Source organism: Oncorhynchus mykiss, chromosome 1 (genome assembly GCF_057628025.1).
Source record: "Oncorhynchus mykiss isolate SJ-2025 chromosome 1, ASM5762802v1, whole genome shotgun sequence".
Taxonomy (NCBI): Eukaryota; Metazoa; Chordata; class Actinopteri; order Salmoniformes; family Salmonidae; genus Oncorhynchus; species Oncorhynchus mykiss.
The window spans coordinates 68368198-68382593 of record NC_143022.1 but is presented as its reverse complement, the minus strand read 5'-3'; the positions used below and the strand labels follow the sequence as shown (position 1 = coordinate 68382593).

General features: G+C 44.5%; 1 protein-coding gene across 7 annotated transcripts in view; it reads right to left on the bottom strand.

Moving 5' to 3' along the window:
• Positions 1–14396, bottom strand: part of LOC110527046 (tetratricopeptide repeat protein 7A) — a 45799-nt gene that overhangs the window by 18308 nt on the left and 13095 nt on the right. For 4 of the 7 annotated variants that reach the window (XM_021608212.3, XM_021608214.3, XM_021608225.3 and 1 more), the window contains 8 exons: positions 14177–14281; positions 12365–12482; positions 11935–11992; positions 11738–11810; positions 11455–11615; positions 5269–5385; positions 4620–4726; positions 3610–3759 (listed from right to left, as the gene is read on the bottom strand). In XM_021608212.3, the coding sequence (XP_021463887.1) occupies positions 3610–3759; positions 4620–4726; positions 5269–5385; positions 11455–11615; positions 11738–11810; positions 11935–11992; positions 12365–12482; positions 14177–14281 (889 nt within the window). The remainder of the gene's footprint in view (positions 1–3609; positions 3760–4619; positions 4727–5268; positions 5386–11454; positions 11616–11737; positions 11811–11934; positions 11993–12364; positions 12483–14176; positions 14282–14396) is intronic. The other 3 variants (XM_021608213.3, XM_090237440.1, XM_090237449.1) reach the window with 1 other exon arrangement.

Sequence of the window (14396 nt, the reverse complement as noted above, 5' to 3'; positions counted from 1 at the left end):
TTTTCAAGTAGAGGTTGCATCATTTATTATTTTATTTCACCTTTATTTAAGCAGGTAGACTAGTTGAGAACAAGTTCTAATTTACAACTGCGTCCTGGCCAAGATAAAGCAAAGCAGTTCGACACATAAAACACAGAGTTACACATGGAATAAGTAAACATACAGTCAATAATACAGTAGAAAAATGCTATATACAGTGTGTGCAAATGAGGTAAGATAAGGGAGGTAAGGCAATAAATTGGCCATGGTGGCAAAGTAATTACAATATACCAATTAAACACTGGAGTGATAGATGTGCAGAAGATCAATGTGCAAATAGAGATACTGGGGTGCAAAGGAGCAAGATAAATACATAAATACAGTATGGGGGTGAGGTAGTTGGATGGGCTATTTACAGATGGGCTATGTACAGGTGTAATGATCTGTGAGCTGCTCTAACAGCTGGAGCTTGAAGTTAGAGAGGGAGATAAGACTCTCCAGCTTCAGTGATTTTTGCAGTTCGTTCCAGTCATTGGCAGCAGAGAACTGGAAGGAAAGGCGGCCAAAGGAGGAATTGGCTTTGGGGGTGACCAGTGAGATATACCTGCTGGAGCGCGTGCTACGGGTGGGTGCTGCTATGGTGACCAGTGAGCTGAGATAAGGCGGGGCTTTACCTAGCAAAGACTTGTAGATGAGCCAGTGGGTTTGGTGACGAATATAAAGCGCGGGCCAGCCAATGAGAGCGTACAGGTCGCAGTGGTGGGTAGTATATGGGGCTTTGGTGACAAAACGGATGGCACTGTGATAGACTGCATCCAATTTGTTGAGTAGAGTGTTGGAGGCTATTTTGTAAATGACATCGCCGAAGTAGAGGATCGGTAGGATGGTCAGTTTTACGAGGGTATGTTTTTAGCAGCATGAGTGAAGGATGCTTTTTTGTGAAATAGGAAGCCGATTCTAGATTTAATTTTGGATTGGAGATGCTTAATGTGGGTCTGGAAGGAGAGTTTACAGTCTAACCAGACACCTAGGTATTTGTAGTGTTATGGATATCATGTTATGGGTATGCTTGTAATAGTTAAGGACTGGAGAGTTTTTCAGGATAAAAAAGAAACAGAATGGAGCTAAGCTGAGGAAAAATCCTAGAGGAAAACCTGCTTCAATCTGCTTTCATCCAGACACTGGGAGATGAGTTCACCGTTCAGCAGGACAATAACACAAGGCCAAGTCTACACTGGAGTTGCTTACCAAGAACACAGTGACTGTTCCTGAGTGGCCGAGTTAGTTTTTACTTAAATCTACTTGATAATCTATGGCAAGACCTGAAAATGGTTCTCTAGCAATGACCAACAACCAATTTGACAGAGCTTGAAGAATTTTGAAAATAATAATGGGCAAATGTTGCATTATCCAGATGTGGAGAGACCTAGAAATGATCCAGACCTAGAAAGACTCACATCGCTGGCAAATGAGCTTCTACAAAGTGTTGACTCAGGGGTGTGAATACTTATGTAAATGAGATGATTATGTATTCAATACAGTTGCAGAAATTTCTAAAAACATGTTTTCACCATCATTATGGGGTATTGTGTGTAGATGGGCGACAAACAAAAAAAATATTTAATCCATTTTGAATTCAGGATGTAACACAACAAAATGAGGAATAAGTCGAGGGGTATGGATACTTTCCAAAGTGCACTAGCCCAGTAAAGTGTGTGTGTCTGTGGATGCATACCCATGTGTGTATGTGTCTGTGTGTGTGAGAGACAGACTGAATAAATGTTTGTTTATCTGTTTTTTGAAGTGGGCACAGATGGGAGCTTTGTGTGCACGCTATTATACACTCATATAACATTAGTCAGAAAGATAAAAAAAGGCTATTTAGGATCCCTATTTTAATTCGGAGAAAGAATAGTTATTCGAAGCATTATTCCCTGTTATATAAACTATTTTTCATATTCCTCACCTGGACTCTCACCAAAATGAACAACACCAATAATATAAATGAATCATTCATAGTGGCTGTGTCTGTGCGCGCATACATGCGTGCGTGTGTGTGTGTGTGTGTGTATGGAGCCAGTATGGAGCCAGGTCATGCTGATTGTTTCCTATGTCCTGCCCTGAGGAGAAGAGCAGTGCTGTGTGTGTGTGTGTGTGTTTATGCTGCCTGACTATTTGACCAATCATGATGTGAGATTTTGGGCAGGAAGTTACAGTAAGTGGAGGCTCCTCATAGGAGGAAGACAAGGACTCTCCTACTCAGTAAATACATTTTAAAAAATAAATATATTTGATCCTTTTTTAGATAAAACTATCCTAAATATAGTCACGTCACCAAATAACTGATTAAAACACTGTTTTGCAATGAAGGTCTACAGTAGCCTCAACGGCACCCTCTTGGGTAGCACCATGGTTCTTACCCCCTTTCATAGACTTACACAGTTATGACGACTTCCGGAGGACGTCCACCCACCTATCAGAGCTCTTGCAGTATGAACTAACATCTTGTCCATCCAATCAAAGGATCAGATAATGAATCTAGTACTGAAAGCAAAAGCTACAGCTAGCTAGCACTGCTGTGCAAAACGTGTGGTGGGTAGTTGACTCGGAGGAAGACAAATTCCTTTCTTCAAAATTAAGGAGAAGCAGCAGCAGAGAAAGCTAGCTATATTTGTAGTATTTTTCTTCTTAGTTTACCTGTCACTTAGCTAATACAGAGAAGAATGCTATTTATGTTAGCTAGCTGGCTATGGCTATCTAACACTGCAACTCTTCCAAGTCAAGGTAAGCATTCTGTTTTATTAGTTTATTGTTACAGGGGCCCGCCAGTGTAACTGCTAAACTGCTTACTGGACACTGTCTGTACTGCGTGATTGTACACATGGATTGGATTGTGGGTTTACAAATGCGTTAGTTCTATGTAGTTTGTTGACTACAGCGTTAATATGGTAACAACGATGTAGACTGTGTAGCGGTTAGCAGTTACGTATGTGGCTGCTTTGAAAGTGAACTGTGTGTGCAGGTGATCAGGTGATTCATTCATTCTGCCGATTCTGTTGCCAAACGTTTCTTAAACGGAAGCAAACGGAACAAAAAACGTCGAGGGACCTACCTGAATATATCCAATAACTGTTTGGACTAATGATTACACACCGCAGATCAGCTAGAAGGAGGCAAGAGTGTGTAAGAATGTGCCACTGTGTCCCCTTGATTACTCCAATCCATCTCTCGACCTGTGTACCCACGTTACCTACGACACCAGCCGCCACTGGATACAGTATATGTGTATCTGATGTGATGTAATCTAGAGAGTTCAGTGGGTTTTGCAGTGAAAAAATGTAAAGGTTCAGTCTAAAGGTTCAAATCGTACACGGTGGACTCGACCCTAACTCATCCAATGTTATAATGGCGGCCTTTCTCTCTGCTCAGGTCACAATTCTAGGGTAGGATACCCTCTAGCTAACTCCAGTGGAGTGTACACTAGTACCTCCAGCACTAGAGTGGTAGAGTCTACACTCCCTCCTGTAGCTAATTTCAGTGGGTAAGAAGCACACACGTTTCCTAGCCGACTCCAGTGTACATTCGAGTGTAGTAGACTAGATAGTAGTGTAGTCCCCCTCCCTCCTGTACCTGCTTGCAGCCAGATGCGCTCCAGAGTGGTCCAGATGTAGGCGGGACCCTGTCTGTGGGCGGAGCTGATGGCTGACACCTCTGAAGTGGCCTGCCCCAGACGAGATGCAGCGAGGGACGGACCACTCTGAGAACCTGACCCAGAGAGAGCTGACAATCAGCACACACACACACACACACAACATTATACACTAACATACACAATAAACCTGACCCATGAAGAACTGATACTCAGTCAGTACACATGCACACTGAGCCTGATCCAGGAAGAACTGATACTAAGTCAGTACACATACACACTGAGCCTGATCCAGGAAGAACTGATACTCAGTCAGTACACATACACACAGAGAATGATCCAGGAAGAACTGATACTCAGTCAGTACACATACACACTGAGCCTGATCCAGGAAGAACTGATACTCAGTCAGTACACATACACACAGAGCCTGATCCAGGAAGAACTGATACTCAGTCAGTACACATACACACTGAGCCTGATCCAGGAAGAACTGATACTCAGTCAGTACACATACACACTGAGCCTGATCCAGGAAGAACTGATACTCAGTCAGTACACATTCACACTGAGCCTGATCCAGGAAGAACTGATACTCAGTCAGTACACATACACACTGAGCCTGATCCAGGAAGAACTGATACTCAGTCAGTACACATACACACAGAGCCTGATCCAGGAAGAACTGATACTCAGTCAGTACACATACACACTGAGCCTGATCCAGGAAAAGTGGAGACTCAGCACACATACAGTAAAACAGAATGATGATATGATATATGTATCCTCATACACACTCAATCTGGTCCGGGAACAGTTCTCATTCTCAATCAGTACACATGCACGAAAACCCCTAATTTACAAAACAGCAGGTCGTATTTGGTAAAGATGCAAATTCTGGTCTCTCTTGCAAAATAGCTTTTATGCTCAACGAGACAAGGTGAAATAAACACCAGTACACTCCCCAAGAGCCTGTGTACAGTATACACACCAGTCTCAGGGTCCTGAAAGTCTGGCAGGGTGAGGTGGAGACCGCTGGGTTTGTGGCTGAGTGGAAGTGGCTCTGGTGGGTGGATACTGCTGCTGTCATCCCCCTCACTGCAACACCACATGACAGCTAATCAATACACAGCATCTTATAAAGCTCCCGCTGAGCACACAGCAGCAGCCATTACACAGACATGCACCCATAGTGCAGTAGACACATGCACGCACAGTCACTCATGCACGCATGTACACATGAAATACAGGCATGTTATACACTAGGCCTGGGAGAATACAAGTATTATCATATTTTTTTCCATGGAAATTATGAAAACAGGAAGCAGAACTAACTCAGACCTAAACTGCTGTATATAAAATATTGTGTGCTATTGTTAGGAAAATAAATAAAATGTGACTCTGGAGACTCTGGATGATGTTTGTTTCCAACATTTGGGCTGTTTTCCTAATGAAGATAAATCTGCTTCGTGTTTTGTTTCCTTGCCACGATACTAAGGAGCGCTACGATACTGGTATCGTCCCTATTATACACACAAGACACAGACACCCACACACATGCACGGAATGGACGCACCCACATGTAACAAACACAACATGTACACAAACAGAGAGACAGACAGGCAGAAACATCCACGTACCTGGTGCGTATGAAGTCATAGCGCCTCTGCAAGAGCTGCAGCATGTCTTGGCAGGTCTGGAGTGCTATACCTGGCCCATGCAGAGCCTCCTCCAGCTTCACCTTAGTGAACAGCAGGCTGAGTGACAAGGAGGACATTAACACAACAATACAGCATACATCAATTAGTACACCATTAGCACTTACCACATTGATACAATCAATAGTTGTTGACATGCGCGATGAACAGACAGGGCTTGGCCGAAGCCCTGGGTATCTTGTGATGATGACATGCATTATCTGTATTAGGCCCACAGAATTATACCTACGGAGGACCGGCTTCTATGGAGGAACTTCGAATGTCTTTGAACGTCAGAGATTTGGTCGGACCAGAGCTAGCTAGCTAGCTAACAAGCTTGTGTGTGCAGAGCGTCACCAGAATAAGAAATACGTCTTACTTTTTTGTAGTAAATAAATCCAATGTGAAACGTGATAACTATAGTATCTGCAGTGGTGTAAAGTACTAAGGTAAAAAGTACTTTAAAGTACTACTTAAGTAGTTTTTTTTTTTTTTAATCTGTACTTTATTATTCATATTTTTGACAACTTTTACGTCACTACATTTCTGAAGAAAATATTGTACTTTAAGTTTTCCCTGACAACCAAAAGTACTTGTTACACTTTGAATGCTTAGCAGGACAGGACAATTGTCAAATTCAAGCACTTATCAAGAGAACATGTGGTCATCCCTACTGCCCCTGGCCTGGCGGAATCACTAAATACATGCATCTTTTGTAAATAATGCCTGAGTGTTGGAGTGTGCCCCTGGCTATCCGTAAATTTAAAAAAACAAGTAAATGGTGACATCTGCTTTGCCTAATATAAGGAATTTTAAATGATTTATACTTTTACTTTTGATACTAAAGTATATTTTAGCAATTACATTTACTTTTAATACTGAAGTATATTTAAAACCAAATACTTTTAGACTTTTACTCAAGTAGTATTTTACTCGCTGCCTTTCACTTTTACTTGAGTAACTTTCTATTACGGCATCTTTACTTTTACTCAAGTATGATAATTAGGTACTTTTCCCACCACTGAGTATCTGTAACTAGCATTGAAAGAATGTATCAATGCATTGTTCTCTAATTAAAAATCTCTCCCTAATTCCTGAATCACGTTTGTGACGTCAGTAGGCTACAGCGATGCTTCAGAGGGGGAGGGGCAGGTAGCCTGCACACACACTGGCAAAGATTTTCAGCTGGCTGGCAGACACTGGAATATGTTGAGTGACAGAGGGAGGGCTTGTTGCGTTTTTTTGTGGGACTGAAAAAAAAATGCCCAGATTGTAAAATAACGTTATTAACCAGTTCGCTTGCTTTTAAAATAACAGTTCTGTTCCGGAACAGCATAGATCACTTTCATTCCCACATGTGATTATTTTTGACATTTTCCAGTTTTCGGTTCTAATTCCTGAACCGGTTCGAACCCCCGCACCAAACACATCAGCAAACATACACAACCACCCCACAATATAGACTCAATGTTGACACAACATTGCTGTGTTTGCTAGGTCAGCACATACTGTTGACACATCAACCAGGACCTGACAATACTATCATATAGGATCATCATGTTTATCAATGTATGTTTATAGAGCTTTGGTCCTCTGTTCTCCAACAGATGGGTGAGGAGGAAGACCTGTTTCAATGGCCAATGTCCACCAATAGACAAATAGACTGGACAAATACAGACGCTCCCCCAGATTTTCCAATGGCTCCACACACACGTACAGTGGGGGCTAGTCATCTGCTCTGTGTGTGATAGATGGAGAGAGGTTGAGTATGTAACGGGAAAAGAAAGAGAGAGACAGAGAGAGAGTTAGGGCCTTCTTTCAACCGTGTGAGAGAGCGAGAGACGCCCGTCTGTGCCTGCTTGCTGTCTTTCTGCCTGCCTGTCTCCCTCTCTGCCTATCTGCTTGCCTGTCTGTCTCCATTCCTGTCTATCTCCCTGTTCCCCTGCCTGCCTGACTGCTCCCCCAACTGAATCCTCTTCCAATTATTCCTCCCTCTCCTCATCTCTGGCTGCCAGACAGCACTAGCGATCAATAGCGCAGCGAGACGGCCTTCGTCGGGGGAAGAACTACCGGTGAAATGTGGCTCGTTACTTGGTCACGGGTGGGCGGGCGGGCTGGGGGGATGGAGCGAGGGATGGGGGGATGGAGGGAGGAGAGATGCCTACTGGATCATCTGACATGAGGATGACAACTGCTGCTGAGGGATGTGATGTTAAGGATACGCCTGTCAGTGGGGCCAGTTGGGGCTGAGGGTTTCCTATTAGCCCCCGTGCCGAGCAGCGTTTAGTAGTGGAGTGATGTGCCGTGTGTTAGTGGGCTTCCTCCTGGGTGTGTGTGTGTGTGTAAGCACTCACGCACGCACACACGCACACACACTAACATCCTGCAAGATGAATGCAGAATCAAAGGCTGGGATTAATCATTCTCTTTAGAACAAACTGTGAAACTACTCTCTCTCTCTCCTCCCTTCCCCCTCTCCCTTTCCCTTTCTACAGCTCTCTCACTGTGCTAGATAGAATTCAATTTAGATTGGAAATGCTCGCCTGTTTACTGGCTGATTAAAATTTCAAACATAGACAGAAAGATTTAAAAAAAGAATGCAACAGGCTATTACTGCATTTTAAGGTAAAAGCTCAATAAAATGTCTCAAATATAAGAACAATGTCCACATGTCCCTCTCCTCGCCCCTAACTGGGCTCGAACCAGGGACCCTCTGCACACACCAACAACTGTCACCCACGAAGCATCGTTACCCATCGCTCCACAAAAGCCAACAACTACTTCAAGGTCTCAGAGCGAGTGATGTCTCCGATTGAAACCACCGCTAACTAGCTAGCCATTTCACATCGGTTGCACACACATGTCAACTGTTTCACCCAATTGCTGTCTGCTATTAATAAATGAACTGTGGCACCATGTGGCTTGAATAGACATTTGTGTTTAGAGGCTACCTACGGACATGGCATACGAGACGTGAGAAATGAATCGAGATCTGCGTGTTTACACTACAGTAATAAGTGTCTACGCGCATATTATTATCAATGTCCATGTATTGTAGTGTAAAAGCTGTATGTTAGGAGAAAAAGAAAGACAGAAACTGAGCGAGAAACAACAAGGATTCAGTGTCTGTGCTACAGTGGTGCAGAGATTCTATGACTAGCGCCACCTCGCATGCACACGCGTGCACAAACCCTCACACAACCTGCTCAAACCAAATCTTCAGCATCATTTCTACACACATACAGCGCTTTGGTAAAGTATTCAGACTCCTTGACTTAAAAAAAAACATTTTGTTACGTTACAGCCTTATTCTAAAATGGATTACATTTGTCTTCACACAATACCCCATAATGACAAAGCGAAAACAGGTTTTTAGACATTTTAGCAAATTTATTTAAAAAATGAAAAACAAAAATACCTTATTTACATAAGTATTCAGACCCTTTACTATGAGACTCGAAATTGAGCTCAGGTGCAGTCTGTTTCCATTGATCATCCTTGAGATGTTTCTACAACTTGATTGGAGTCTACTTGTGGTAAATTCAATTGATTGGACATGATTTGGATTTGGATGCAGTCTATCACAGTGCCATCCGTTTCGACACCAAAGCCCCCTATACTACCCACCACTGCGCTTCATATTCACTTCATATTCGTCACCAAACCCACTGGTTCCAGGTCATCTATAAGTCTTTGCTAGATAAAGCCCCGCCTTATCTCAGCTCACTGGTCATCATAGCAGCACCCCCCCCCCCCCCCCCCCCGTAGCACATGCTCCAGCAGGTATATTTCACTGGTCACCCCAAAAGCCAATTCCTCCTTTGACCGCCTTTCGTTCCAGTTCTCTGCTGCCAATGACTGGAATGAATTGCAAAAATCACTGAAGCTGGAGACTCATATCTCCCTCATGAACTTTAAGCATCAGCTATCAGAGCAGCTAACAGATCACTGCAACTGTACATAGCCCATCTGTAAATAGCCCATCCAATCTACCTCATCCCCATTCTGTATTTATTTATTTATCTTGCTCCTTTGTACCCCAGTATCTCTACTTGCACATTCATCTTCTGCACATCTATCACTCCAGTATTTATTTACTAAATTGTAATTATTTCGCCACTACGGCCTATTTATTGCCTTATCTCCCTAATCTTACTTCATTTGCACACACTGTATATAGACTTTTCTATTGTGTTATTGACTGTACGTTTGTTTATTCCATGTGTAAATCTGTGTTGCTTTATCTTGGCCAGGTCGCAGTTGTAAATGAGAACTTGTTCTCAACTGGCTTACCTGGTTAAATAAAGGTGAAATAAAATTATTTTAATAATAGTAATCTTTATAAAACAAATTTGGGAAAGGCACACGCCTGTCTATATAAGGTCCCACGGTTGACAGTGCATGTTAGAGCAAAATCAAGCCATGAGGTCGAAGGAATTGTCTGTAGAACTCAGAGAGACGTTTAGAACCACCAAGACCCTTCCTAAAGCTGGCCGGCCGGCCAAACTGAGCAATCGGGGGAGAAGGGCCTTGGTCAGGGAGATGACCAAGAACCCGATGGTCATTCCGACAGAGCTCCAGAGTTCCTCTGTGGAGATGGGAGAACCATCCCTACGGTGAAGCATGGTGGTGGCAGCATCATGCCGTGGGGATGTTTTTCAGTGGCAGGGACTGGGAGACTAGTCAGGAATATAGCTGTTTTGTAACGCTCCCCGTCCAACTTGACAGAGCTTGAGAGGAACGGCAGAGAAGAATAGGAGAAACTCCCCAAATACAGATGTACCAAGCTTGTAGCGTCATACCCAAGAAGAGTCGAGGCTGTAATCACTGCCAAAGGTGCTTCAACAAAGTACTTTGGTCAATTTAAGGATTGACTTACGTAAATGTGATATTTCAGTTTAATTTAATTTAATACATTTGCACCAAGAAAAAACACCTGTTTTTGCTTCGTCATTATGGGGTATTGAGGAAAAACAACAATTTAATACATTTTAGAATATGGCTGTAACGTAACAAAATGGAAAAATTCAAGGGGTCAGAATACTTTCCGAATGCACTGTATGTGTCCCTGCCTGGGCTGAAAATACCCATTCTCTATTTCTCCATAACAACTGAGTGGAAAAACAACTGATGTTGACTGCTCCCTCCACCATATGACCTCATGGTTACCGGGGTGATGGGCATTCCTGGCGCAGGGAGGGCTGTGATTGGCTGAGCCTGGCAAAGAGCTCTTAAATGGGTCAATGCAGTCAAGTGTCTCTATGGAGAAGATGTGTGTGTGTCTGTGTGTGTGTGTGTGTGTGTCTGTGTGTGTGTGTGGGTGTGCGTGCGCACGCATATGAATATGAGGTAGAGAGATCGCTACAATATACGCTTTAGATGATCTAGTATACAGCCACAAATACAATATCAATTGCATGTTTGATTTTCTCTGTCCTTCTTTGACTCCACTTCTCTCTTTAGTTCCCTTTCTCTATATCCCACTCATGCATCTCTTATCTATTTTCGCTGTGTCCCTCTCTGCCTCTTCTTGAGATCATGGAGACCAACACTGACCCCAAATGGTTGTTCTGTGAAGAACACGTGTATTAGATGGTTGTTGCAGACGCTCAGGTGAGGTGGTACTGCAACCTACTATAAATGGCACGTGGCTATCAAATATCCATATTCTTCTAATAGAAAGAGGCAACACTGAGGCACGGGTCAATTGCATGGTGACATGTGAGTATAATGCAGGGTGTCAGTGTATGTTTACTACTGCATAATATTTTCTGCTTCTCAAACAGAGAGGGAGTACTGCAGCACCAACCTACATGGTAAAGTCAGTGCGGCAGTGTGAATAGGGTAAAGGTGTGTGAGGGTAGTCTCCGCGGCGCACTGCAGATGCCCGGTCTGGCACGTCTAAATAAAGCCTTCGGTGTGCGTGTGTGTGTGTGTGTGTGTGTGTGTGTGTCCGTCCGTGGTAAGACACCCTATCCCCACAGAAAGGTCCGGAGCACCCGTATGGGTGACACACACCGGAGCTGGTCTCACAGACAGACAGACCAGACAGACAGACAGACAGACAGACAGACAGACAGACAGACAGACAGACAGACAGATAGACTACAGGAGAGAGTGGGTTACTACTTGAAGTTCTCGGGGTGTTGACTGAGGGCTAGTGTGAGGGTTTCCAGGGCATGTTGGTGGTGTTTCTGGGCGCTGAGCAGCAGGGTCAGCAGGTGGAGAGAGTGCAGGTCGTCCCCATGCAGAGACAGAGCCACCTGCAGGGGATCCATGGCAGCTGCCACCTGCACACACACACCCACAGTGAAGAACAGAAACCCAAGGACTAGAGAGGCATAAGATCCAAAATGGAGAACCACTAAGACGAGCCCTAATGGTGAGTGCGTGTGTGGCCGTGCTGACTGACCTGCCGTACAAGAGCCAGCTGGAGCGACAGGTAGAGGGCAATCTTAGCATCATTGGGGTCCAGTGCATAGGCTCTGCAGTAGAGAGGTCACACTCACTGACAAAGCAGAATAAACACACAAACTGTAGCGCACGCTGACTACAGAAACAAACACACCAACCTAGACCGACAGAGAGAGGTTGGCAGTTGGTACATACTTTTGCAGATTTTGCAGCGCTCGTCTGTTGAACCCATCCCGCTGAGCTTTCAGAGTGGCTGGAGAGAGATTAGGTACAGAGGGACAAATCCATTAGTGGAGAACATGACATTTTAGTGGACATTTTCTAATAGTAGATTATAATGAGGTTCGTGGTATTTTTTTCCCCGCACAGTTCTACTGTCTTTCGCACCACTGACTGTTCGCGAGTAACACCTCAGATTCATCCATACACAGTTTACCTCTGAATTAGTTACGGCAAAGAGTGATGGGGATGGGGAATTAGGAAGGGAAACGATGGATCGTCAGGACAAGTGAGTTCAGTGGGTTCTGTAAAGTGGCGTTTTCTCACTGTATCTGGACAAGGGACTACAGGAAGGTTACAGGAAACCTATCCTGCCTCGACAGCAGCTCGCAGTGATGTCTCTTACCGTCAGAGGCCTGCAGACTGCAGCACAGCCCCACAGTCAGGTACGCACGGGGCAGAAACTCTGCAGCCTCCTCTCCCATGGACACCACACGCTGAGACAGGGCCTCTGCCTCCTCCAGCTATCACACACGCAGAGATAACAGTCAGACGCAATACGGGTGTCTAGTAGTACAGTCTCTAGTCTGCTGAAGTACTTACTATGGAACCAACTGTGCGCTCAAGGGTTTAAAGGCGTGTTCAGTTTGTCTTGTTTAGTGAGCTTTTCTATTCGTATAGTATAGAGAGTTCGTATCCGAAGGCCTGTATGGTAGGCAGAATGACATCGAGGGAAGAATGACATTGAATAGTGTTAAAAGGCAGTGTATGGTTAGTGTGAGGAGGACTCTGTAGATTCAGGTGAAGAACAGCGCACTATAGAGTTGAGAGAGAAAAATGATGTATTTACCTGATTTCTTTGATTTTAACAAATAGCAATTCATGCTTAACAAATTAGTCCCCCCTCAAACAGCGCCAGGCTGCAGTCAGAGTGTGGCTGAGCAGGGCTGTGTGACTCGGTGTAAGGTATGGGGGGGGGGGACTATCCCCCCTCTCCTGTCTTACTCCTGTACCATAAGCCCTTCCCTCTCTCTTTCTAGCTCTCCTCTTCATCCTCCTCCTCTCTCGCGATCCCTCTCTTTCTAGCTCTCCTCTCCCTCCTCTTCATCCTCCTCCTCTCTCGCGATCCCTCTCTTTCTAGCTCTCCTCTCCCTCCTCTTCATCCTCCTCCTCTCTCACGATCCCTCTCTTTCTAGCTCTCCTCTCCCTCCTCTTCATCCTCCTCCTCTCTCGTGATCCCTCTCTTTCTAGCTCTCCTCTCCCTCCTCTTCATCCTCCTCTTCTCTCTCAATCCCTCTCTTTCTAGCTCTCCTCTCCCTCCTCTTCATCCTCCTCTTCTCTCTCAATCCCTCTCTTTCTAGCTCTCCTCTCCCTCCTCTTCATCCTCCTCCTCTCTTGCGATCCCTCTCTTTCTCGGAATACGGATGCTATCAACAAAGTTCCATGAAACATTTTAGAAAACGGTTCAGTGCTATTATCCTGAGCTTCTGAAAGGTATTGAAAACAGGGGTGTGAAATCATTTTGAACCCTGTCTCTTTGTGGAACAAATTACAATAATACTTGTTAAACAAAATCTCTTTCTCCGAGCAAAAATAATGATAGCAGTATAAAGGTCCAACATTTCCCCAAATTATTTATTTTATACAGTCCTTGCTCGTCTTTATCGAGGGTGCCAATCATTTTGGACCCCACTGTATGTATATATATATATATATATATATATATATTGGTCACTCCACTCCAACCAACTAGGATTCAAAGGTCCTCGAATCACTCCCAAAAGTCTCAGACTCCCAGACTTTCCAGTGCAAATGTGTTTCCATGGTCGGTTATTGGGTCCAGATGTATTGTCATTCGTTGCTCTGTGGTCCCACAGTGTCCTATTGTGATTACGGCTGTAAGCGCCTTAGTCTCTCGAGACACCCATGATCTCTAGCTCCTCTGTTGTACTGACAGATGTGCCATGCCGTCACGCGTCTCCTAATCCTACACCAACCCCCCCCCCCCCCCCCTCCTGGATCAACGGGACAGCCAGTACTGGGCTGGCTACCACAGTGGAGGGGTGGGTAGGGCGTTGTTAGTGTGGAATAATGGGTGCAGCTATTCTGGATGGTGACAGACTTCCTGTATGGATGGTATGCATGGTATGTTGTGTACATGTATCGTGAAATAGAAAGAGTGCGTGTGTGTGTGTGTGTGTGTGTGTGTGTCATTCACCCAGTGCAGCTGGCCGATGCAGACTTTGGCAGCCAACATGGGCAGTGAGGGGTCCTCGGCTCTCATCCTGGCACACTCCTTGAGCACAGACACGGCGCCCACACCCTGTAAAACACAGACACACACACACTCACATATTCATGCTTACACACACACACACACACTCTCATACTGTAGTCAAGTGATATAACAGGAGTATAGATCACACACACATTTACTA